At 34.9% G+C, this 26,644-nt stretch overlaps 1 protein-coding gene and 1 non-coding gene across 2 annotated transcripts; both read left to right on the forward strand.

Moving 5' to 3' along the window:
- Positions 1–6,778: 6,778 nt before the first annotated feature.
- Positions 6,779–14,114, forward strand: LOC148586362 (cytochrome b-c1 complex subunit 6-1, mitochondrial). Its single transcript, XM_088515861.1, has 5 exons — positions 6,779–6,816; positions 7,777–7,839; positions 10,968–11,052; positions 13,722–13,811; positions 13,900–14,114. Coding segments are annotated over exons 2-5 (210 nt in total). The 5' UTR covers positions 6,779–6,816; positions 7,777–7,837; the 3' UTR covers positions 13,933–14,114.
- Positions 8,104–8,407, forward strand: LOC148586363 (signal recognition particle RNA). Its single transcript, XR_015912033.1, has one exon.
- Positions 14,115–26,644: the final 12,530 nt, after the last annotated feature.

Raw genomic sequence — 26,644 nt, forward strand, 5'->3', positions numbered from 1 at the left:
CTATCTATAACAACATAGTTGTACATATGGAGAAAAAGGGAAAATAATACAAGGGTAAGTCCGACAACTTAGTGAGTATAAACACACATGATGTACCCATCATTAAATGGTGAACTTAGTTGTTTATAAAGCACATGCAGCATTATGAGGTGACAGTTTATCATGTATGCAATATAGATATAATATATGCTGTAATATGTCATAGTTCAACAATATGGTCAACTCGAGATATTACCTATTCCCGGTAGGGTTGGTGCTGTCCCGAGGGATCTGTAATACAATATCAGTGCTCCAACCATTGTACGCTACCGTCGACCACTAGCAGCCCGACTGAGTCCGACCTCAGGTGGCCCACGCTACTAGTGATGTACTTTCTATAATGACCAATCATTTGGCAATGGTTGCGCTAGTCACAAAAACCACTGGATCCAAGACCCACACAAACACATACTTCACCATAAAGTTAGCATGTAAAGTAAGTCCATGGCCGTTATACCGCACATACCGGTGTACCATATTATACGAAGCAATTAATCTTATCCGTCTTTTACATGCATGCTTTTACAAGTCGCAATGTCATTATCTTGTTAATCAACATATGTTTTCACAAAAGAAAGTTCACAGTAGTTTCGAAATGTATTTCATGAGAGTTGTAAATAAGCATGTTTGATATATATAAAATAGACATGCAATGCGGGAAAAGTAACAACAAGCATCCATGTGAGTTTGTACTCACCCAGGTTGTAAAGCTCCTGCATAAAATCCCCTTAAGACTCTATAACCTCGAATAGTGAGAAAAAACCTATCATTAGTTCTAAACCTGAGCCAAAATAAACATAGAACATAAAATAAGGGCGATAGGATGTCGGGCCAAGATGACGTTCCTTGGAACACCCCTAGGGGCAAGCGCGCGAGCGCTCGGCCAAAGAGGTTCAGGTAGAACCTCATTTGGTCCGATGCTCTCCCGAGCCTCCTCAACTGGTCCTAAGGCTACAAAAGGGATTTCTAACACTTCCTAACCCAAAACAACGTGTAACATCCCCAGCTCGTTAAGGCTGAGTTTGCCACTTTTCTTCTTTTACGACAAATTTTTTTACAAAGATCTATAAGGTCTATCAAAGTGCTTATTACAAATTATTAGATAATATATTTCCGCCCCCATTCGAGCCTTGTATTCCAACTTGCTCCTTACTTGAGAAAAAAAAATAAAACTGAATGAGCCCAAAGGGAGCCCAGTAAGCAAAATCCACAACTATAAATAGTTTTACTCCTTGTCCTTAATTTTGACAAATGTTTTCACAAATAAATATACAACCAGCCATAACAATATAAATATGTACGATTGAATCTCCCGTATTATATGCATACTATTACATCTAGCAATAGATCATCGTCATAATTCATCATTATAAAACAGCATCATAAAACATTGTTATAAATCATCAATGCATTTATCTTTAGTCATTATCTCATAATAGGGCCCATGTACACTGTTACTCATGTGTACGAGGGTTGCAGGTCCTCGTGATCATGGCACTGAACTGTGACCTCAACCATGCCCGACCATCAATTAACTCATATTGGTGCATTCAACGGTCATGTTGATGGAATACCACCTTCTTGCATAGCCTCCTTTAATGGTTTTGCCTTCATCCGAGTATGAGTACCGAACTCCTCTCATTCTTACTTATCTTGGAGCCAAAAATACTCTCATTCATACATGTGCCCTCATTTTAATAAACATTTATCTCATCTCTTGCACTTCTCTTGATGCATCTTAGGGCAACATGTAGGAGGATTTATCATTATTCTTATTTTTTGTTTATAATCATCATCATCATTTCTCAAGTTTCTTTTCTTAAAATGAAAACTTTTCCAAATATAAACTTACTGTATTTAGAAAGCATTTGAAAGAAATAGAAGCTTTCTAAATAATTAATTTAGAAATTTTTCATGCATGCAACATATCTTCATGATGGTAAATAAATAATTATTTACAATTTAATATAAGAATATATAAATAGCATGACATGAAGTAATTTTAGAACGGGTAGTGAATTCACTTACCTCTAGACTGAAGCTATGAGCAGTATTTAAACTGCTAATTAATTATCTTGAAAAAAATATCTTGTTGTTCCATTCTTTGAAGAACTCATTTTTATTATTTTGCAAATCTCTCTCTTGGCCATCTTCTCAATCTCTGTTTCTCCCCCTCAGCATCTCCCCCTCTTTCTCTTTCTCATGCTTCTCTGTCCATCTCTCACTCTATTGCAACATCTCTCTCCTCCTGTCTTCTCTTTCTTACATCCGTAAGGCTCCCTCTCTTTATCTTCTCGTTTCTTGCTCTCTGTTAGGTAATTAAGCAATGAAAGTAGGTGAAGTCAAGAAAATGAAAAGAAAAGTCCAAGCCGCGTGGTAATAGAAGGAAGGAAGAAAAATGAAAGGAGTAATGGGTGGTAATAAGTGGCGTTGGGGAAAGTGGGGGAAGAGAGGGGTTGGTGTGTTGGTAGAAAAATAAGAAAGGAAGAAAAGACAGTGGGTGGGGGCTTCATGGAAAAAGAGAGGGGAGTGTGGAAATAGAGGAATAAATAAATGAAAAGAAAGAAAATGATGTGCATTATGCATGAAGGGGTCCTGTAGTGACCCAAATAATTAACTAAGCTTATATAACTTAGTTATGGGGTTAAATTGAGCTTTGGGTCACTAAAGACACTAGAAGGGTAATTTGAACTTTTAGACAGGACGTACGCTAGGGTTAGCGGACGTACATAGGGGGACAACTGTACGTACGCTCTGCAAATAGTACATGGATGTACGCTACTTTTTGGAATACCCTTTGGATAATACCTGAACGTACGAGGCAACCTTTGGACCATTGTGGAAATAGTACTGGACATACGCTAGGGTTGGCGAATGTCCGCTGCTTTTCTTAAGAATTGGTAAAGCCCCTCAACTATAAATATCCACTACCCCCCCTTTAGTTTTTCACACCTCTCTCTCGTCCCAGGCTGGCAGAAACCCTTTTGTAAGTGTTTTGTGAAATTGTGAGCGTTTTGTGCTAACGGAAGGGAAGTTCTTGAAGTTTCGCTTCAAGGAGGTAACACTCTTAAGCTTAGCTTGTTTTTACATCGTTATGCTGCTTAAACGTTGTCTTAGTTGTTGTTTGAGTTGTTAGTTTAGCTTTAGCTTTAGTTATGCTTTAAATCTTGTTAGAATAGTGTTGTCTTGACTTAACATGATTTCGTTTGCTTGAAGACGTTGTTTTGAGTTAGGAGACCTTGGGAAGCCCTTTGATAGCCTTAGAATTTGGTTCTGGAGAATAGGAGGACGAGTGGACAAAATGAGGTTCTCCCTGAAAACCTTGAAGCGAACGTACAGTCCGAGATATTACAGAGGACGTATGGTCCCGATGCCGGACGTATGACCCGGAGTGTGACATTGGGCTTTATTTTAACCAGCCGTCCGATAGCTCTTATTTTCTTGTTTGTAGAGTTGTTTTGATAGAAATAGGACTAACAGAAGGGTTTTCACAGATTTGGAGAACCTGGATCATTAGGAATACTCGGAGACGTTATACGACCCAGGTGAGTTTTAACTTACATAATGCTCATTGTTATTTTCCATGCACTGCACGACTATTTTGTTTACAAAAAATATGCATATATACAACTCTCATGATTTGTACTTGTTGTACATGAACTCTAGCATTTTGAGAAAAACATTGTGTTGAATATGTTAAGAAAGTGAGACTTGTAAAAGCGTGCATGTAAAATACAGACAAGATAATTTGCATCGTATGACATGGTTTACCGGTACGTGCGATATAATGGTCATGGGCTTACTATACATGTTAGCTTTATGGTCAAATGTATGAGTGTTATGTGGGCTTTGGATCAAACAGTTTTTTGATATGGTGCAGCCATTCCAAAATGGTTAGATTACTATAGGATGAACATCATTAGCAGTGTGGGCCACTCGAGGTCGGATTTGGTCATGCCGCTAGTGTTATGTACGGTAGCGTACAATGGCTGGGACACCGGCATTGTATTACAGGTCCCTCGGACAGCACCAACCCTGCTGGGAATGGGTAATATCTCGGGTAGACCATATTGTTGAACTATGACTATCACTCTATATCATATGCATGTATCATATATCTATACCACATTCGTGATAAAAACCGTCATATGGAACTATTTCTTGTTTTATGAAAATAGATTTCATTATTAAACTGGCATGGGTATTATTTGCGTTAACATTCACTAAGTCTTAGACTTACCTCCCTTTTTGTTTATGTTTTCCCCTATCATTACGAATATCTGCGCGGTTTAGCTATCCTAGAAGATGATGCCATCGAAGTTGACTTGGGTAATAGCATAGGACTTGATTCGGGTCATTTTTGAGGACTTATACCCGATTTGGTTGAAGTCTATGTGGAAGGATGGAGGAACTGCCCGTGATGATATGATCGAGATTTTAATCTCGTTAGCCCTGTTTAAGCTTAGATCTAGGATTTGATCTGTTAATATTTTGTTGGAACAATGTTATGACTTTATGTTATGGTTTGTAATCCTATTTTGATGTCGGTCTGATGACCGGTACCGTTGATGGTTTTCTTTATATTATGAGGATTTATATTTACTCTTGTGCATGTTGTGTGAATGTTAAATTTACTGCTCTCTATTTCCTATAATTTTTGAAAGTCTTCCACTGAGATTTTCTCATTTAGACGAGAAATGTTGAAATTCCTAAGTCTTGTTCCGCGAGGAATAGGGCTGAAAGATGAACCATGGGGTCAATTACTAGTTAATTGATTTGTCCATCGGGGTCGTTACAGGTCCAGTCCTATATAATAAGAGATGAGTATTATTAACAACACCTTGGGCCCAATCCTTATTAAAATTATATCTAATCTCATTTGAAAATTCTCACACCCTTCTTCGTTTGCTAACACCAAATCAGCTATTCCTCAAAGCTAACTTTCCTTCAAATGTATAATATTTATCATTAAACCATCATATCTCTTAAAGTTAGCAACTAAATTATCAAGCTATAATCTATCCTAAACCTTAGGATGTAATGATCTCAAATAAAAATTCATTCCTATAATACTCATATAATCCACAAATTCTTCAAGAACAAATGTCATTACTTAATATAAGAGAAATTCTCTAAAAAGATGAGAAATGAGAAATTCTCTGAAAAGGGGCAAGCGCTCGTGTGGTCCATGGGCGAGCACTCGTGTACTGTTCGCAACGGGCCAAAAATGCTTTGCAGGCGTAGTAGAAAAATCTCTAAAAAGATGCGAGCGCTTGGGTGGTCCACGGGCGAGCGTTCATGTACTATAGAGCAGAGGGTTCAGAGTTGCAGGTAGCACACACGTGTAAAAACTAGCAGCTAACAAAAAGTCAACAAGCGCTCGACCTGGTCCCCACACGAGCGTTTGTCCACTGTAGCTCTAAAATTTCAAAAATGCCAAAAATGCCAAAAATGCCCATCTAGGTGTCCTTAGTGACCCAAAGTCCAATAACATTTAATCAAGTTGTCCTAAGCTTAATTAATTATTTGAGTCATTACAAGGGTGGCCAAGGGTGGCAGCGAGTCGCCCCTAGCCACCTCTAGGGTGGCCAGCGGGCCACCCCCTCCCCCTGCAACCACCCCTCTATTTTTTCTTTTTTTAAAAAAAATTAATTAATTTATAAGTTTTTTTAGTTTATATATTTATATTTTTAATATATTTATTTATTTTTAATTAAGAATGACACGTATCATCATTCTATTGCTGATAAAGTGATACACTAATGGAATTCGTCAAGCATTTTGATGAAATTTGATTAAATGGACTAAATTGTTATTTTGGCCTATCCTGATAATCTTTGAATTATTTATTTATTTTTATATCACACATATGGATTTGTAATTTAAGTCAACCACATGTATTAATTTTGCATATATATAGTTTAAGCCTTTTTTAACTGTTTTTAGTTTTTTTTTTTTTTTTTTTTAAATTAATTTGTATGTGTTTTTTTATTATTATTATTTTTTTTTATATATTTCTATTTTTGTTTTAATTTTTTGATTTTTGATTTTTATTGAAACTAGTATTAATACTTTAATAATATATTTTTTAATTTGTTGAATTTTAAGGGTATTATATGTAATTTTTGTTTATAAAGTTAGGGTATTTGAGTTATTTCAAGTTTTTTAACTAGCTTGACTGACGGAATGAAGTTTTTGGTAAATAAATGGTAATTTGATGTGGTCGGATATCGAGTTGTAGTTCATGAGGGGATATTGGCAGAGCGTGGTAGTAATTACCCCTAACTATTCTATTTGAATTAAGATTCTCTCTATTTCATTTGAACTAGAGAATATCCACTTAGTTTTAGTGGAGACGTATTTTTGTTCTTTTAAAAAGTGAAACGACAAAAGTACTCTTCCATTATAACTAACTGAATATTTTTCAATTTATTTGAACTGACAAAAATACTCCTCTATTATAACTAACTAAATATTTTCCACTTCATTTGAACTGGAACGATCTTGTTTCATTCTATTCTTTCTAGTCGATATATGGTTATGGTTATTACAAACGTGCCCGTAATCGATAGGTCGACAGGGTTGGATGACTTGGGCTCAGACCTGACGAGTTCCTCTTGGAGTTGGAGGCTTGGGTTCGCAAAATGAGGCCTAAAGTCAGCCCAAAACAATTCACAAACATAAGAAGCAGCCCAAGTAGGCAGGGTTGTATACTCGTCGTTTCCCTCTTGCCCTCTCCTCAGTCTTCCACACCTCTGAGCTTTTTGGACTTCCGAAGGTAAGCGCACATTTCTGTGTGTTTGATGTCTTCTTTAACAGCATACTTGTTTGTTTCTATTAAACAGATCTGTTCTTTTTTTCTACGATAATATTCTGGAACTTGGGAATCCATTCTTCTTATTCGATCTGTAAATCTAGGTTTTAGGTTTCGTAGGTTCCGTTTGTTTTATGTTTTTCTTAGTTTGACGGATTTCGCAAAGTGGTTTTGGCCAAAAAAGAGAAAAGATCACATTTAAGAAATGATCTATCGGATTGCTATTGGGAGTGAGAATATTTACGGATTCTATAGTTTGATTTTTGATTTTTAAAATTTTTGAAAAGTCTTTGTTTTCCGCTGTTTTAGGGATTTTTTTTCGTTATATATAAAAGCTGGAAAAAACGTGGTAAACAAATTTTTATCGTGAAAAGTTTGTGAAACAAATGGTTTATTTTCTCAAATAGTTATTTTCATTTCTAAGACCATATACATTTTGTGGCCTCAGCCTTCAGGCTAGTGCTGACAAATTATCTTTGGTTAATTTTACTATGCATAAGTTTAGTGTCTGATCGGTTTAACAGTTTCAAAATGTGCGGTTTGAGAAAAAATAGCAATTTCAAAATGCAGTTAACGAATGCACGGTAAGGTTTGGAAAAATCGTGGTTCAGATTTTAAATTTTCAGTTTGACCTTTTAAAATTGTATGATATTGAAAACGTGTTTGGCCTGCAAAATTGTGAGGCTAAACACATTCTTAATTTACTATTAATTTTTTAATCAAAGTAGAACCGATTGGTGATTGATCTAATGTTAGTGACTTTTAATGGTGCCCCTTGACCATCAATTTCTATTTGATAGCATTTAGTTTGCCTGGTGACATTTGTTTTTTGTTTTTCCTGTACTGGAATGAGCTCTATTGAACAGTTTTGTTGACATGATGATTCCATCGATGCTGATTGTTAGCTTTGCCATTTGTAATGCAGTGAGGTGACCCAAAAGGCTCCTTTGTGCTCTAAGTTGTTTGACTGATCGTTATATTGCTATGTAAGTACCACCTTTGCATCTTTGTATTTGTGTAAATATAAGCCCCAATCTTAACGCACACGCAACACCCCCCCCCCCCCCCCCCCCCGCCACCCACCCACCTCCCCCTTTTTTGGTTGCAAAGGGTTATAATTATCTTCTCCTAAGGTTTAAAATCAACCTTGTTTCAAATTCCTTACTTGCATCTTTAATTTTTTTTTTTTTTTTTTTTTTAAATAAGTAATCAATCTCATTGATTACTTGACGCATTAATGAAGAATTTTTGCCGGGCTTAGTAACGTGAGCCTGTAACCTGAGTAGGGGCATTAATGTGATGGAACTCTAGCCCAGCCCAACGGGTCGGGTTCCGGATGCTTCTCTCTGGCCTGCCCGTTCCAAGCTAAGAGTTGATCCATGTTACTTGGGCAAATGCCTAGGTGACGTGGCTCCTAAAGAGGAGGGCTCTGCGTCAGGCTAGTTTCACAGAGCAGCGACTACTTCCCGCTCCTGGCAGTGGAAGGATAACGGGTCAGTGCCTTCCGGATCCTAAACAACCCGTTGGGTTGACCCAAGATGTACCATCACTTTTTAAAAAGAAAAAAGAAAAAAACTTATCAAAAAAAAAAAAGTAATCAATCTCATTGAAAGAATAAAGGGGTGCAACTTGAGTACACAAGAAGTATACAAAAAAGACATCCTGATGGGGAGAAAAGAACAAAAGCCCAAAAATTCAGTCAAACTAAAGAAATGAGGAATATGTACATAAAGAACTTTGAACATAACAGACTTTGGCTCTACCACTGAAGTCTTGCATTCTTCAAAGCTCCTTGTATTCTCTCTCTCTAAATGCACTACATTAAACATAGAGGTGCCATCCTCCAAGCTTATAAAAGGTTAGGGCTTCCCAACTGACCTCTTTAGTTGGCCAATAACTCTATCACTCTTTTAGGCATTACCCACTCTACACTGTAAAGATGGAAGATTGAAATCCATAATTCTCTTGCCACTTCACAGTGAAGAAGAAGATGATCTATGGACTCCCCACTCCTCTTACGCATACAATACCAATACGCCACAATGATGTTCTCCTTCTTAAGGTTGTCTAAAGTTAACTCTCCACATTGTGTTCCTTTGTAGACTTACCACTGTCTTCATCTTTCACATTCTCCTCACTAATCTTGTTATTCTTCTTCCTCCGGATTATCGTTGCACCATCTTATGAATGTGATTGCCTTGCCTTGTAAAGAGTTGATATTTTACATATAATATAATGGGAAATGCTAGGTGTTTTTCTAGTGTTCTTTGGTGTCCTCCCAACTGTGATATGACTTTTAAAATTATCGTTGAATTTGAGATTATCATTATTGACTTTTAATCTATTGGTAATTTTAAAAGCCATATCACAATTGGGAGGACCCTAAGAGAACACTAGTAGAACACTTAGCATTTTTCCTTATATAATTAAGGTGTTCACATACGCTTTCTAGTTTGCTCTGGAGCGCTCATTAATTTGAAATGACTTAAAAAATTGGCAGATTATGTTAATATGATGCGTTATGAAATATCTTTCCATGTTCGCAATATAGTTGTTTATGGTCCCCATGGTAATTGCCTTGCCCATGCCTATAAGTTTCTATTTAACTAATTGTGATATATGAGATATCTTTGGACACTTACAGCACACACTGATGGTGATTGCCTTGTCCTTGCATCATTTCTAGGTTAATTTTACTTAACTGGTGCCTTCTCGCACGTGACATGGAGTATAGTCTTTCCCATCTATCCACTCCCTTATAGAGTAAAGAAACTGTAATTGGTTATTAGATACATTGAATTGCCTAAGGTGTAAATCGTTGATTGACTAGAAGTAGTTTTTTTTCCCCAAATGGTGGGTCCTTGAGCCATCAAAACTCGTCTAGTTTTTCTTCTTTCGACTAATGTTCTCCATATCAACTGTGATGTTTCAATGTTCTTCTAAACCCAAGGGTGTGCAAGGACTGATGATAGTGTCTAATTACTTTCCTGGAGCAAACCAAGTAATTATCTTCTCTAAAAAAAAAAAAGAAAGAAAAAAAAGAAAAGTAATTATCTTCATAGTCACTTTAGATAAATTTACGTCACTGAATTATAAAGTAATAGACCATACAAATGTTTGGCTATTTACACAATTTTTAATTTTGTTTGTATTATATGTAGTACTCTTTCCCTATTACTTTGTAGGATTTGGGTGTTATTTGTCTTGATAATTACCCCTTTATTATATGTTGTGGCATTGCTTGCATTTATTATTTAGGCTCTTATTTCTTTTTAGAGAGTTTCTTGTTATTTTATCTTGCTGGAGCTGCAATCTTTGGAATCTGTTTGGTAGGGTGGAAAAGATACTAATTTTTCATGCTTTGGTGTTTGGTAGGAAGGATGCAAAATATGTGTTTTTTCTTTGTTTGGTAGTAAAGATGATCGGAGAAAAAGTGTGATATATTTAACTACTACTATCCTATTAAAAGATTATTGAATAGGAGTAAATTGGTCAAATAACACGACATATTACTATTATTTTATAGCCGGGCTATCCGGAGCTTTTCCCTAGATCCATGGGACACCGTGCAAAGTTCCCCCTTCATGAAGTTATTTCAAGATGTGAATCAATATGTTAGTGCATTCTTTCATATATAATAAAATTAACAAAAGAGGGCTAATTTTTTTTTTTTAAAAAAAATGTGTTCTTTGTGGTGGCTGGATGAGTAATGGCTACAGATTTTTATTTATTTATTTTAATGTTCTATTGTATACTTCATGTGTACTAGGGTTGCACCCCTATGCGCTTTTGATATGCAACATTACTTGTCAAAAAAATAAAGAAAGTAATGGCTACAGCACAAATATCTGACGGCTAACTTCTGTAGTCAGAAAAAGAAAAAAGGACTTCTGGTGTTGGAGTAGAAAGTACAAAATATTCAATTATGGACATTCAAAACTACTTGTGATCCATCTCTTCAAATTCACCATTGGCAGCTCAATCTACAATTGTGGGGATCATGCAATCATTTTTAATGAATGCCCTATTCTTTCGGTTTTATGCCTCTCTAATTCAGCGATATTTGGCCAATCCTTCTTTATTTGTGTCTTTAATGTATTTTCTGTATTCTTAGGGCGGATGAGGAACTTGTTGATCCAAAGAAATATCTTGAAGAGTCTTGCAAGCCAAAGTGTGTGAAACCATTACTTGAATACCAGGTATGTTGTAGAATTTTTTATACTGGAGGTTACATCTGCGGCATTTAGAAAAAACTTTCATCTTAGTATATTGTTATAGAAGTTTCGAGGACATCATTGTATACAAATATTGTTAGGGTAGAATTTTGATCAATAAATTTGATCCTGTATTTTAGCCTTATCATAGATGGTTAAGTTTATATGTGGGTTCCCCAGAAACATTATGTGGAAAATAGTTTGTGCCATGTTTTTAATATTAGTGAAGACTTGAATAAAGAGAAAGCCATTAGGAGCTTATTAAGAATATACCAAATATAAGCCTTTTCATAGTGAAGAATGGGGTTTTACTCACTTAGAAGCCTGTGACCTTTGTCCAGCTTGTTCAGTGGAGAGGATATATTTTCTGGAGTTTTTGTAAACAAGGTGTCTGCTTTTTCCTTTCATTTTCTTGTCCTCCTTTCTCATCTTCTTTGACAAAGAGATTTGGTCTAGGTGCTAGGATACTGGATTGAGATGGTTTGGGGAAGCCCTTAAGTGAAGAAGAGTGGTAACAAAAGGTTAGTAACATATTAGGGGAACATGTTAAAGTTTCCTAAAATAACTTTTTATGATAAAGAAGGCTTTCTAGAATTCTGTTCAATTAATCTTTTGAGTCCTCATGGTATTCTCATATTTCTCAAACTTGTTGTGCCTCTTCCATGGCCCTTGAATGCTATTCCTTTTTCTCCTGTTATTTCTTTTTGTTGGGGTAAGCTATTTGTACACTTATTCCTTGTGGGGAATAGAGGGTGAAATCATGAGTTCAAGAAGCAAGACTTGTCGGATGAATGTTTGTACCTAACTCTTTTTGGATGATGTAATCTTGGTCTAGTGTGTCTGATTAGAAAATAACAATATGGCAAAAGAGTTACTTATTACATGTGTAGGGCCTATTTCTTACGAGCCGGTAAGAGTGTTTAGATATCTGGTTGGCTTTTAATTTTCGCTCTTTCTTAAGATTTCTATTAAAAGCAGGCACATAAGGTAGGATTCTTGGGAAAAATAATGCCTTTGGTTCTGGTGATTTTTTTTTTTTTTTGATAAGTAAATCAGTTTTATTAAAAATTCAAATGCCCCAAAGTTTTAGGTGATTGTGATCCATTCCGTATGGTGTATGGAAGTTCTTGATTGGCTGAGTTGATTCAGAGGACTATGAAAAGCAGGCATATACGCACCTGATTGTCCAACAGAAGAAATCCTATGGGACATCGTTTAGTTGTTTGTCTTTGAAATTAAAAGGGAAAAATATGAAATTACTATCCAGAGTTTTAGGTTAGTATCAAGTAACTCACCGAGTTTCTAATTTTTGCAATCAACTTCGGGTGTTTTATCAAAATTTCAAGTAGATGATTCTGATCTCTTTTGTTTTTTTCCTAATAGAACTCATCTGAATTTTCAATTTTCGCTAAAGAAACAAAATTACTAAAAAAAATAAACAAAAGTAAAAATACAAAAAGAAAGGTGTGACAGGTGGCATCCACCAACTACCCGCCCAAGGGGGAATAGGGGGAGGGTGCCTGGGTGGGTGTTCCCACTCCCATAAATGGAGGGTGGGGAGATCCACCCACCTACCCCCACAAATGGGAGGTGAGTCCCCCACCTGACTGTTCCATTCACCCCTCCTTTTTTTGGCAGTTTTTTCTTTAAGGGTACAATTGAAAGTTTATATGGATTGTATTGGAAAATTGATTGAAAATTTGATGGAAGGATCTATTTGAAATCGGTAAAACAAATAGAGTTGATTGCAAGAAACTCAGAGTAGGAATTTGGTATTTTTCCAAATAAACAATTCCAAGTTATCAAATCACCTTCCCTAGTTTAAAATCATATATAAAGCTAAGGCCAAAAGGCATAGACTTTTCAAAAAAGCAAAAGTGATGGCATGGAAGTTATTAAAATTGTTCTCATTGACTTCCTCAAAGTGCAACAATAATTTGGGACATTTGAAAATTGAATACTGGAGAACAATTTGTGATTGGGGGAGTATATCTAATGAGAGGATGTATCTGTCTGTCTTAAAGTATGTGTTAATTTGATCCAAGTTTGACACTTGGTAAAAAAAAAAAAAAAAATCTGATATGGTTTTCATTAAAGCTTGGATATGAGCACTTCTGTTAGTGTGTGCTCAATGTTTTTGTTTTTTAATTTTTTGATAAGTAATAATTGATTGCAAAGAAAAATGGGGAAAGCCCGCAGACATGAAATGTTATACAAGAGAGACCACCACATTAAGGGTCTCTAAAATCTAACAAGTTTACAAGGTCTACAAGATTGGAGATGCAAAAGTGTGCTCAGATGTTAAGTGGAAACTGGATAATGTTGGTTGAAATGATATAGTATAGGTGAAGAACAGGAAAAGAAAGAAAGCAGACAATTTTTTCTCTCTTTCGAATATTTTCATAGTGATGAGCAAGCTGGTCCTTACTGCCTCCTATTTTCATATGAAAATTATGTGTAGCCTGCAAAAGAGAACTTGGGGGGATGTTCCTGCTTCCTTCATATTTTTTATTTACGATCTGCTCCCTTGTTCATCAACGTGTGGATTCAACTGAATAATAATATTCTTGCAAAATCGTTATTCCGGAGAAGTAGTTAACATAATTTGGAGAGAGGTGAGTGATGGTTGTAATCTCTGAATTTTGTTACTACAGGCATGTATTAAGAGAATCCAAGGAGATGAAACTGGGCACAAGCACTGCACTGGACAATATTTTGATTACTGGTCTTGTGTTGACAAATGTGTAAGCCTTTATTCTTCGATTAGTAGGAGACAGATTTCATTTTCATTCACGTTTCATCTTCTGCTAAAATATCTATTATGCAACGCAGGTGGCTCCGAAGCTCTTCACAAAACTGAAGTAATGAGGAAGATGAGTTCCCTGCATTTCTACTTTCAAATCGTTGTCTGAACATGTAATCTTGTTCTGTGAACTATGGATGCCTGTATGCTTTTCTTCCGCAGTAATGTGCATTTTTTGAACTATAGAGACCTTGAGAGTTATTTTGATTAATAAAAAAGAATCATGGGCGTTAAATTTGGCCAATCAGTTTGTTCAATGTCGTGTATTTTCAGGGTAGCAATAAGAATAATTTGAAATAAGCTAATGATTGCAATCATATCGTTTTTAAGTTCATGAATAATTTAATAATGCTCTAGTATTGTTTCTGTCCTAGTTTTGTTTTGTGTTCTGAGCAATGTTTATTTCTCTTCTAGTTCCAATATAAGATTATAGGTAATTTCGTGACGATGGGGAAGAAAACAGATGGCTGTTTTCCACGTCTCAATGGATGGCAAATCTAGGGGATCTTGTTCCCTACATGAGAGGTAATGGTTTTGGGTGTTGAAATGTAACCCAACAAATAATCGTTTAGGACTACCCGGCTCAGGTGTTTTCTAGAACTGGAGGGGTAAGAGATGATGTGTAACATTTTTCTTTTTGTTCCAAAAAACAAGAAACCAGTTTGGTTAGATATTATTTTGATTCTTCACGATTTTCTGTCGTTTAAGTATTCTTCAATAGTCCATGAACAAAATCCTTTCTCCTCCCTCATATAAGATCTATTCAATTTCACAATCACTTGGGGGCATACAAGGTGTTACAATTGACACATAAATGTACATAATTCATGTACAAAAAATTAGTATACCCAATCGCGTAAGGCAAATTAGACTGTCCAACAATATGACGCCCACTGGACTAGAAAAGCAAGGCCCATGAGTCCATGACTTTAAGCCCCCTGAAGGAACAATGCTGGCCCATTGGTCATTCTGGGGAACACTGGCAAAGGATTAGCAGTAAATGGCATTTCTCTTCTGTTGCTGCCCCATGCATGATCCACTGGCATATGACATACAATAAGGGAGTATGTTCGACGCCATCTCAATGGTACAGCTCATTGTCTAGTGAATAAAATGTTATCCCTTAGCATGGAACAGACAGGGCCTTATCGAGGAAGTCTTTAATTGTATTTCAGATACTATCTTTGTAGAGCATTGCGCTTAAAGTTATTGTGCTATTTATAAAATCTCTCGATTCCTTTCAAAAAAAAAAAAAAAAGGCTTTTACTTAAAGGAACTCACATGCACACACATTGTGGTGATGATATAGTAAGCAAAAAAATATTTGCGGTCTCCCCAATCCCTCTACCTCCCTAAAAGAGGTGTTAGGCTGGGGTGCTACACTAATATTCCAAAAATATTTATTATTCACAACAACATATAAAAATTGTCGCTAATATTTTCGTAATATCTTTTCTTGTGCGCGGGTTTTTGCAAGAAGTTATTAACGATGACTAAAGTGGTCGCTAATAGGAATAGATCAATGATTAGGGGTGGGCAAAAACCTGTCCAACCCGCCCCGCCCCGCGCGGATTTTAAGTGTTTTTTTGCGGGTACGGGTGGATTTTTCCCAACCCGCGCGGGGCGGGGCGGGTTGCGGGTTTTGAAATTTTTTCCTTGCGGGTACCCGCCTTGCCCTGCCCCACCCAGGCCCACTTAAGTATAAAAGAAAAAAACCCTAACCCTACATCATTTTTCTCCTACGCCGTTTCTCCTCTCTCTTCTCTCACGTCTGCGCCGTTTCTCCTTTCTCCTCTCTTTTCTCCTACGCCGTTTCTCCATCTCCTTCCTACTCTCTATGGTCTCTCTTGCTCTCTCTCTGGTCTGTTCTCTCTTTCTCATCAGCGACTCTCTCTCCATCTCTCGTCTGCTTCTCTCTTCGTCTACGCCGCCGCTCGACATCCTCAGGCCACCAGCTACTGCGCCGCTCCCACCTCTAGACCACGATCCAGGTTTTTTTCTCTCTCTCAAGAGATCTCAAGTTCTTGGTCCAGATTTCAAGTTTTTTTCTCCCTCATCCAGATTTAATTTCAAGTTCTTTGGTTTAGGTTTGATTCAAGGGTTTTGATGTAGGGGTTGTGTAACTTGTGTTTGTTTAGGAGGAGAAGAAACCTGAAGAGGAAAGCAAGGAGAGGATCGATCTGAGGAAGAGAGAACCCAACCCGCACAACCCGACCCGATCTACCCCGCCCCACAACACCCGAACCCGCGCGGATATTCTTCATTGTACTCGGGTGGCGGGTTGGGATTTCCAAAACCCGCACTGTGCGGGGCGGGTGAGAAAAATCCGGATACCCGCCCCTCCCCGACCCGTGCCCACCCCTATCAATGATGATACAAATGTCATCATTGATGACACAAGGAAAGAGACAATATTAATCAATTTTGGTGGCATGGTGGGAAGATTATTTTCGTACCATTTAAGGAAAATGAGTTATCCACCAAAACTCTTAAAGTGGAGGGGTGATCCTTCCTAACAGTAGTTAAGATGCAACTTGGTACCAAAATCATGAATTTGTTCAAGTACCATCATTCGTACGAGCCCCTATACTTTGAAGAAACTTGATAACGATTTTTTATTTTTATTTTTAAAGTAAAAGAGAGAGATAAACACTTTACTTGGACGAGTGATGGTCAATTAAAATTAAGTGTTCGATGAGCCAAATAACCATTTGCTCAAACCACGCTAGATGTAGGGTTGGAGCAGATCTATCAGCGGTCCGTAGAACAATTTTTGGAATAAATTGATATGTTCACCAAATTTTAGAAGGATTTTTCAACATAGGTTTTTCTATTGTTGTTCTAATTTTACAAGCAACAAAAATTTCAACCTTTATTTTTAATGTGTGTTGCGTCTGAAGACATAATTGTTGTTTTAGCCTTTTCGCTTTCACTGTATATGCCAGGTTGAGTGGGTGACAACTGACAAAAATCTTTAATAGATTATAGAATAGTTGGAAATCCCTTTCAAAAAAAAAAAAGAAATAGTTGGAAATCCAAATCCTTTATCCCTAGTGTGAACGCATTAGATTCCATAAGGAAGTCTAAACGCATTGGATTCCATAAAGAAGATCCCAATTTATTTATTAATAATTTAATTAGTAGACATATCCCAATAACAGCCGGGATATTGGCCACCAGATTTTTTATTAATATGAATCGTATAATTTCATTTAACCATCTAAAACTCGTAATGTGTTCTACTTAATATAAAATAATAAAATATTATTTAATTTTTTTAAAAAAAGAATTAAAAAAAAAATCATGGCTGAGCTGGGGTGGCCGGTCACTCTTTATGGGGTAGCCAGCCACCCCATATTTTTTAATTATTTTATTTTATATTTATTTTTTTAAAATTAAATAATATTTTATTATTTTATATTAAGTGAGACACATGGTGAGTTTTAGACTGTAAGATGAAATTAGACGGCTTAGATTGACAAAAAACTTGGTGGACAATTTCTCAGCTATTGCTGGGATCCTGATCTGTGTGCAGCGGCCTAATTCTTCCTCTTTTGCTTTTTTTTTTTTTTTCCCCTAATTATTTCTTAAAATTAAATTATTAAAATATCTGTCCCGTGTTAAGAATGGGCTGGCCAGGCAAGAATTCGATACGTTTTCTCCTCCCTCTTTGGCTCTTCCAACTCTCACAACTGACCATTTTTATTACTAAATTATTAACAATATGGCGTGGTAATTCATAATTGATAAAATAATTTTTGCTTAATTATCATATATATATATATATATATATATATATATAAACCGAGTTTTGACGTAGAGAATGCTCAAAATTACGTGTCCTGAACTCATGTTTTAGAGAGTGTTTAAAATTGTGACACGAGGTGTTTTAAAGAATGAACAAGTTTTGAGCATTTAAAACCTAGAAATTTTATTTGTAATATATTTAATTGTCTTAAAGAAGAAAATAGAAGGTTCTCAAATTTTCTCTTTCTCTCTCTATTTTTCTTTTATCTTCTCTTACTTTCTGTTTTCGTTATATTTTTTTTCAAATTTATATATTATTTTTATTCAAATTGATTATTTCACTTTTTTTAAATTTTATATTAAAACGTAAGGGTTTTATTTGTAATATATTTAATTATCTTAATGAATAAAACAAAGGTTCCCAAATTTTGTCTTTTTGTCTCTATTTGTCTTTATGTCTTCTTTTGCTTTCTGTTTATATCCTACAATTAAAACCTATGGGTTTTATTTATGATGTATTTAATTGATGTCAAAAGTTCCCAAATTTTGTTTTTTTGTTTCTATTTGTCTTTGAGTGATGATAGAGAGAACACGGGCTTTAATATATATATTAAAATATATTAAAAAACACGGGCGTGATGCCTATCATTACTCTTTGTCTTTATGTCTTCTCTTGCTTTCTATTTATATCCTACAATTAAAACATAGGGGTTTTATTTATGATGCATTTAATTGATGACTTAGTTAAGAAAACAAAAGATTCCATGTTTTAGAGAGTGCTTAGAATTGCGACACGTGGCGTTGAATTGAAGGAAATGATAGTGAAAAAGATGCATAAGGTATAAGGTACGAATTTTTAGATTATGTTGATGTTTATCCAGTTTGTCCTAAAAGTAGTTCATTTTATGTTATATATGTGAAGGATAGTCGAAATGAAAAAAAAAAAAAAAAACTTTATTTGACAATACTTTTTTGCTAATACCACTTAATTTCATCGGATCTAGGAAAAATATAGAAAAAGAGATATTTATTTCATATTGTTTTATTTTTCAATTTTTCCTTATTTTATGTTCTAATTTATATATTATTTTTCATTTAAAATTCTTATTTTTCTTTTGTAAATTTAATTGAATTTATTGTTCATTATTTTTTTTTTTGTGTTCCAATATTCCTTCCATGATTTTTTATTTCTTTCTTTTATGAAAGAGATAAAACTACTCATGTGGGAATAAATATTTTAATATGTTTTATGGTTCTTATATTTTAAGGGTCTTATGTTTTAATTGACGTCAAAGTTTTATGTGTGTGTGTGTGTTTTTTTTTTTTTTTTGTGTGTGATTTACTATGTATTTTTTAATGTGCTTAAATTAAGATTAATTAAGGGTCTTATATTTTAACTCATTCCAGGTTTTCTTCTTGCTGTTTTCTTTTTTCTGTGCACTTTCTTTCCATTTTAAATTACACATATGAATCTCCAAGAGGTAGATCAATCAGCTGGGACTACGCCTAATGAAGTGAAGGTCATTAGTTCGAATCCCTCTCCCTCCTCTTGTGTGGACATGTCAAAAAAAAAAAAAAAAAAAATACACATATGAGAATGTTTTAATATGTTTTAATTTATTTGGATTAAAACTAAAATTATATATGGTTCTTATGATAGTATATTTTTATGTGATTTATATATTCATGCAATCTTATGTGTAATTGTGTCACTATGTTCAGTAATATATTGTTGTATAACTTTTAATATTTATTATTATTATTATTGAAATAGGCATGATAGATTTTTTTACACAACTTTTTTGACTTATAATAAAAAGGGTTAAATACTTTAAATCCCCCTAGGGTTTAGCAACTTTATTTTTTTCCCCCTGGGGTTTCACTTTTATTACAGGACCCCCCTGGGGTTTTGATAAAGACCAATTTAGTCCATCCGTTAGTTGACCGTTAAGACTGACACGTGGACCAATCAGATGTTGACACGTGGCACCTATTTAATTTTTAAAAAAAATTAACAAAAAAAAATGTATTTTTTTTTTTAAAAAAAAAAAGAAAAAGAAAAGGAAAAAACTGGGGGTGGCTCTTGGCCATTTGGGGGTGGCCGAGGCACCCCCTGGTGCCCAGGGAGTGGCCGAGCCACCCCCAAATGGCCAAGGGGGTGGCTCGGCCACCCCCAGTTTTTTCCTTTTCTTTTTTTTTTTTTTTTTTTTTTTAAAATACATTTTTTTTGTTAATTTTTTTTTAAAAAAATTAAATATGTGCCACGTGTCAACATCTGATTGGTCCACGTGTCAGTCTTAACGGTCAACTAACGGATGGACTAAATTGGTCTTTATCAAAACCCCAAGGGAGTCCTGTGATAAAAGTGAAACCTCAAGGAGAAAAAAATAAAATTGCTAAACCCTAAGGGGGTTTAAGGTATTTAACCCTAATAAAAAATACAATGGAAATGTGTTTTAAGTTTTAAAATTAAATTATAATAAATAATTTTGTGCATTACACGGGTTTATGAGCTAGTTTAACAAATTAAGGAGTATCACATCAATTTATAAAATAACTTTGTGGTTCCTAGTACTACTCTTTTCTTTATTATCTTATTATAGCTTTTACGACACATTTTTTAACAAATTAACGTAACAGCTAGTCCATAATTGATAAAAATAATTATGAAAGAAATTTAACTTCTTAATATAATTAATTAGTGGCGGACTTGTCAATCATACGCTATTATATACTTTTAATTATTTTTCCAATTATAAACTAATACATCAAATTTATAATTTTTTAAAATAAAAACTATAATATCTCAAAGATCTTCTCTTTCTTTTTCTTTTTTTATAAGTAAAGATCTTATCTTTCTTTTCTTTTTTCTAAGCAAGGATCTTTCAATTTTTATTTTTTTATTTTTTAAAGTTCTTCTCTTTCAAATTTACTGTTCAGATCATTATGTCTATGCATGACTCTCCCTTTTTCACACGCGCGGGCACAGAGAGTAGAGAGTGGAACGGCACTCGCGTTACTTATATTACGTACACTTAACTTATTTTACTAACAAAATCTGGAGGGCCCGCCTAATACTAGAAAAAGAGAATGGGCTTCCCAATCTCTTTGACCCATAAATCCAAGTCTTCTCTTCTAGGAATCATGGAGGAATTAGTTATGAGTTTTTATTTGGAGGACCATATGAATGGAATTATCTATTTAGATTTAGTAAATATAAACTACATATATTACTTTTTCACATCCCAGGAATAGTTCCTATGGTGCTCAAGCCTCAAAATCATTCAATTATATCTTCTCCTCTCCACTAGGGTTTCATCTCTAGCAGCCGTCGGAGGGGGAGAACCTTTCCATTAGAACAATATGGCCGTTATGCTCATTACTAAACTGAATTGGTTTAATTCAGCTAAAGAGTAACTGAATTGGTCCCAATTACTCTTCGGGGTGGAGTGGAAGAAGAGTGGAGATTCTCGAACGAGGAAAAGGATCCAATGATTTGAAAGAATTGAATGAGGAGCCGTATGAGGTGAAAATCTCATGTATGGTTCTGTAGAGTGGCATTTAGGGTGACTTATCTGTCAACTTTTCTACAATCACCCCCAAAAAATCAAACTCTGTCTTACGTAAAGTTGCTAGAGTACGCTTAACCTCTAGATTTGAAATCACTGCTTATATACCTGGTATTGGCCATAATTTACAAGAACATTCTATAGTCTTAGTAAGAGGGGGAAGGGTTAAGGATTTACCCGGTGTGAGATATCACATTGTTCGAGGAACCCTAGATGCTGTCGGAGTAAAGGATCGTCAACAAGGGCGTTCTAGTGTGTTGTAGATTCTTATCTAAGACTTGTATCATTTAATGATGCCATGTGAATCGCTAGAAACATGTGAAGTGTATGGCTAACCCAATAACGAAAGTTTTGTAAGGGAACATGAGTTGGCTACCATGAGACAAAAGATCTTCTTTCTAAAGAGATTCGATTCGGAACTATTATATGTCCAAGGTCCAATATTGAAATAATTTTAGAGGTTTGCCTTGACTTTGTCCATGTCAACAAACAATTCGAAATGCCTCAACTTTTTTAGAATAAGTTTGAGTCAAATAGCAATGATTTGAAGCACTTCTTTTTACACTATTTTGGAAACCCAAGGACTCAATCGTATAGATATGTAAAATACAGGATTTCCAATCCTAGCAATAAAAGGAAGGAAACAGATACTCAATTTAAAGTGAGTAAACAGAATTCCACACTGGATCTCATAGATACATATAGGATTATGGGAAAATCCGTATTTGATGAAAGTCATATGTACGGCTTGGAGGGAGATCTTTCATATCTTTCGAGATTCACCCTACAATATGGGGTCAAAAAGCCAAAATAAATGATTTTCATTTTATCCCTTATAAAAATAAAACTGATTCTTTGACCCCTTTCACGCTCATGTCATATCGAGGTACTGCAGAAGAAAAAACTGCAAAATCCGATCAAATTTATCGTAATCGATTAGTTAACATGTTGGTTAGCCGTATTCTGAAACACGGAAAAAATCATTGGCTTATCAAATTATCTATCGAGCTATAAAAAAGATTCAACAAAAGACAGAAACGAATCCGCTATCTGTTTTACGTCAAGCAATACGTGGAGTAACTCCCGACATAGCAGTAAAAGCAAGACGTGTAGGCGGATCGACTCATCAAGTTCCCATTGAAATAGGATCCGCACAAGGAAAAACACTTGCCTTTTGTTGGTTATTAGGGGCATCCTGAAAACGCCCGGGTCGAAATATGACTTTCAAGTTAAGTTCCAAATTAGTGGATGCTGCCAAAGGGAGTGGTGATGCCATACGTAAAAAGGAAGAGACTCATAGAATGACAGAGGCAAATAGAGCTTTTGCACATTTTCGTTAATCCATGAATAGAATAGGATCTATATAGACACATACACCCATGGATCCATACATCTCGATCGGAAAAGAATCAATAGAAAAAGAAAGAATCGGAATTGACTGATATATTTATCGAAACAAATGAAAGACGAAACATAAATCATGTATCAACTAATCCCCCTCGGGGACCTGCTTAATAATAAGAAAGAGGAATCCCATGTAAATACCATAGAATAAGGTTTGATCCTATTCATGGGGATTCCGTAAATATTCCATTCCAAAAATAGAAAGTTCGAAACAATTGGGATTTTTTTTTTTGTAGATTGGATGCAGTTACTAATTCATGATCTGGCATGTACAGAATGAAAACTTCATTCTCGATTCTACGAGAATTTTTATGAAAGCCTTTTATTTGCTTCTTTTCGATGGAAGTTTTATTTTCCCAGAATGTATCATAATTTTTGGCCTAATTTTTCTTCTGATGATTGATTTTACCTTTGATCAAAAAGATATACCTTGGTTATATTTCATCTCTTCAACAAGTTTAGTAGTGAGCATAACGGCCCTTTGTTCTCTCCCTTCAGCCCTCCTCCCCTCTTCCTCTTATGCCTCCCCCTTCTTCTCTCATCGCCTTCTTTCGCTTACCGAGTTAACCTATTTACCTGATGCCCCTAGCTCTTTGAGTAATTTTTTTCATTTGCCTTCCTCTCCGCCTCTTTCCCCTCCTTTGGTCCCCAGTTGCTTTTGTTTCTTTATGTATTTGCTTTTGTTGTTTTTTCTGCTTGTTTAGGTACACTTTGTGAGTGATGCTCTAAGGGTTTCACTCAAACTTCCCCCTCCATTTGAGTGGGCTGCCGATCTCCTCTACGTGCTCCGCCGCCCACTGTCCTCTGCTGGGCCATTTCTTGCGCCCCCACCACGATGAGCTTCCAACGCCCTTTCCGTTTTTGGTTTCCGGCAAGCACGCGATCGGCTCTTCTTTTCTGTTGCTGTCATCCTCTTAGTGTGCTTTTTATGTTGTTTATTTCCCAGTAATTTTGTCTAGCTTTCATTTTTTTGTTCTTTCTGTCTTGTTTTGTTTTCCTAAAATCATTTTTGTTTTTGCTTGTAATAATGCTCTGTCCTCTCTCTCTCTCGATCTGCCCGCTTGATGTCCTTCGAGTTTGTTGCTTTGGTCCAAACCTTTGGGTTGTGGATGTGAATGTTATCCTGGCTTTCGGGTTGAAAAGGATGAGCTTTGGCTTGGGGTTCTCTACCCTCAATACCGAGGAATAAGAGCTACCTATGCATTGGTTTGAGTCTGTTTGGCGTAGATTTGCTATTTAATTTGAAAATTAGTCATAGGTTAGCGAATTTTATTTGAATCTGGAATGTAATACGTCATTTTTGACGCTTGTAACCTCGTAGCTTTGGTTATGGTTGCTTCAGACCTTTTGCTCTGTATTACTTGAGTTTTAAGCTTGTTTATCAATGAATGAGAGTACGAGACTGAATTAATTAATTTCACAAAAAAAAAAAGTACTTAAAAGTTTGAATTTTGAAATAATAATAATAATAATAATAATAATTTGTTAAAATTTCCATATGGCGGTGATGCGACTAAGACAAAATTGGTGGTCTCATAGTGGCACTAGTCCTGATTGCAGTGACCCTAATGGCCACCAAATCTTAAAAGTTGGTTCTCTATAGGGTAATCGGTCATGAAATGATGACACATCATTTAAAAATCAACTTTTAAGAAACAAATTTAGAATGCCTAACATTTTTCTTTGAAAATTTTACCCAACAATTGATAGAATTCAACCGACCAACTCTCCCATTGCGTCCAGCAACCCAAGCCCCGTGAGAATCACGTGCGGTCTTAACATCCTTTCGGACACCTCCACCAGTTATTTGTTTGTTTCTTGTTCAAGTGTTGTTGGTCGTCAGCTTCCATTAATTTAATTGGGTGCCGTGGAAGGAAAAAACACATTAATTTATTAAGATATGGAGGGAGGAAGGGAGGGAGTGTGGAGGGCACACGCCTTTCCAGATTTAATAATAAGACAAGTGTGATTGAGTAGACATTTGGTGCCGATGTGGGACAGCTGGAAAAGTAAACTTCTTCTTTATATCTATTGAATCTGATGCGTGTTCACACTCAACCCCATGGCATTTTAACACCACACCACCCACCGTACGTTATATACATTTATACAAGTTTTTCTTTTTTAATTTTTTTTTTTTATAGAAAACTATTTTTATTTTCTATTTTATTTTTCACTCGTCTCCGTATATTGAATGAGTAAATCCATAGTTAAATATGTATTTTCTAGTCCAACTTCTCTCGACCTGGATTTGGTGCAAGAAACACTAAAATATGCCTACAAGAATATTTACACCGCAAAGAAAACAATTAACGAAAGAAAGAATATAATCTTAACATGGAAAGTTCATTGACATGGTTGGTTTAATAGATTTTGAGGCCTACGACGATAAACTTAGGTAGGGTCATTTTTATATTTAAATATTTAATTAACCTTAAATCATTCTTTTCCAAATGATATTCCATATATGCTATGAGACATTGAATTTTTACTTGTCATATTTTGTGGTGAGCTATTTATAATTCTTTTTATGTAGGATATAATTTACGAAAAAAGAAATTTGCATTATTCTAAAAATTCTTTTAATAAACGAACTTATCCAATATGTTGGTTTTAAGTTCATGTGAAATTATGAGTTTAGTAACTGTTTTAGGACTTAGGAGTGCAATTAATATGACTTTCCATTTTTTTTCCTTCTTTCCCTTTAAAGTCTTATAATATCTTGAAATTCAATTCTTTGAATTTAAGTTTTACCATAATCGAGGCCTTAATTAAAGAGTACTGACTAACTTTTTTATCATAATATTATTTTTTTTACTATTCTGGAGCCTTGATTAAAGAGCATTGACAAAATTTTTGTCATAATAGGGGCTTTATTTTTTATTTATAAAAGGAAACTTAATTATGCTATCATTATTTGCCTTGGGGCCTTATTTCTTTTGTTTATTTATTTTTTTGTAAAAATAAATTTGTAACACTTCTACATGTTTTACTGTACGTGTGGGAAAAAAAATAATAATTAAAGTTCTTTGTATTTTTTCAGAAGTACTATAATATGATTAATTGTAATATATTTACACTTACGTAAAATGTCCATGAATTTTGAAGCGAAAGATAGCGAAAATTAGAGAAATTTAAATAATAAAAAAAAGAATAAAACTTGTAACTGATTTAATTGTTCATGGGATTAATTACTCATATTTAAAATTGAGAATGCATCATAAATAGATGATTTAATCATTTTAGATAAAGAAAATGAAATTCACCTTAATTATTATTTTTATTCATCTTCTTTCTTCTTGGGATGATCCTTCCAAATGGCACATAAAAAATGTGACGTAAAATTGTGCTCAGTTAACATTTACCTCTCTCTCTCTCTCTATATATATATATTCATTGTCGCCAGTGGTGGATTTACCTGGGGGCGGGCGCCCCTGGTAAGAAAAAAAAGTTAAAAAAATTCATTAAGTATTTTTCAGTCAAAATTTTAAAAGCGCCCCTGATAAAAAAAAATTACAAGGCCACCCATGGATTTCTTTTTGTCTTTCAAACGGTCATCAACGCAATAGTGTGAAGAAAGGAGGCTATTTTTTTTATTAAGGAGAAGGAGAAAGTTATATTTTAATAGGGGAGAGAGGGTAGATAATAGTTTATTATTAAAAAAGACATAGTGGGTGAATTTTATAGTGTTTTTGGTCATAGTTTGTAGATAAATGTGGTTTTTTTTTTTTTTTGGGCTAAATTTAGACTCTAGTCTTTCTATGTAGACTCTCGTTTTTAATGTGATTTATACGTTGAGATTTGAGGCTTTTCTAAAAGAAAAGCCATATGCTAATAGCCCACTAAAATGTACTCATTTTTTTTAAACACTACTAGTCATTTAATTGTACTTAGTTTATTTTGCAAGTAGTTTAAATTATTATGTGTTTATGATGTCGTTAGATGAAGATTTTTAATAGTTACTTTGATTTTTGTTTTTTTTTGTTGGGTAATTTGATGAGTTTGATTTGATTCGTGATACATATATTATGATATAATTTATTTTTTTATTATA

The sequence above is a fragment of the Corylus avellana genome, chromosome 4 (assembly GCF_965113065.1).
Source record: "Corylus avellana chromosome 4, dhCorAvel1.hap1.2, whole genome shotgun sequence".
Lineage (NCBI taxonomy): Eukaryota > Viridiplantae > Streptophyta > Magnoliopsida > Fagales > Betulaceae > Corylus > Corylus avellana.

What these genes read in the sequence shown, in the direction of transcription:
- LOC148586362 (XM_088515861.1), top strand. An exon ending in AACCATTACTTGAATACCAG is followed by an intron (nt 11,053 to 13,721) that starts GTATGTTGTAGA and finishes TTGTTACTACAG; the next exon opens with GCATGTATTAAGAGAATCCA. An exon ending in GGTCTTGTGTTGACAAATGT is followed by an intron (nt 13,812 to 13,899) that starts GTAAGCCTTTAT and finishes TATGCAACGCAG; the next exon opens with GTGGCTCCGAAGCTCTTCAC.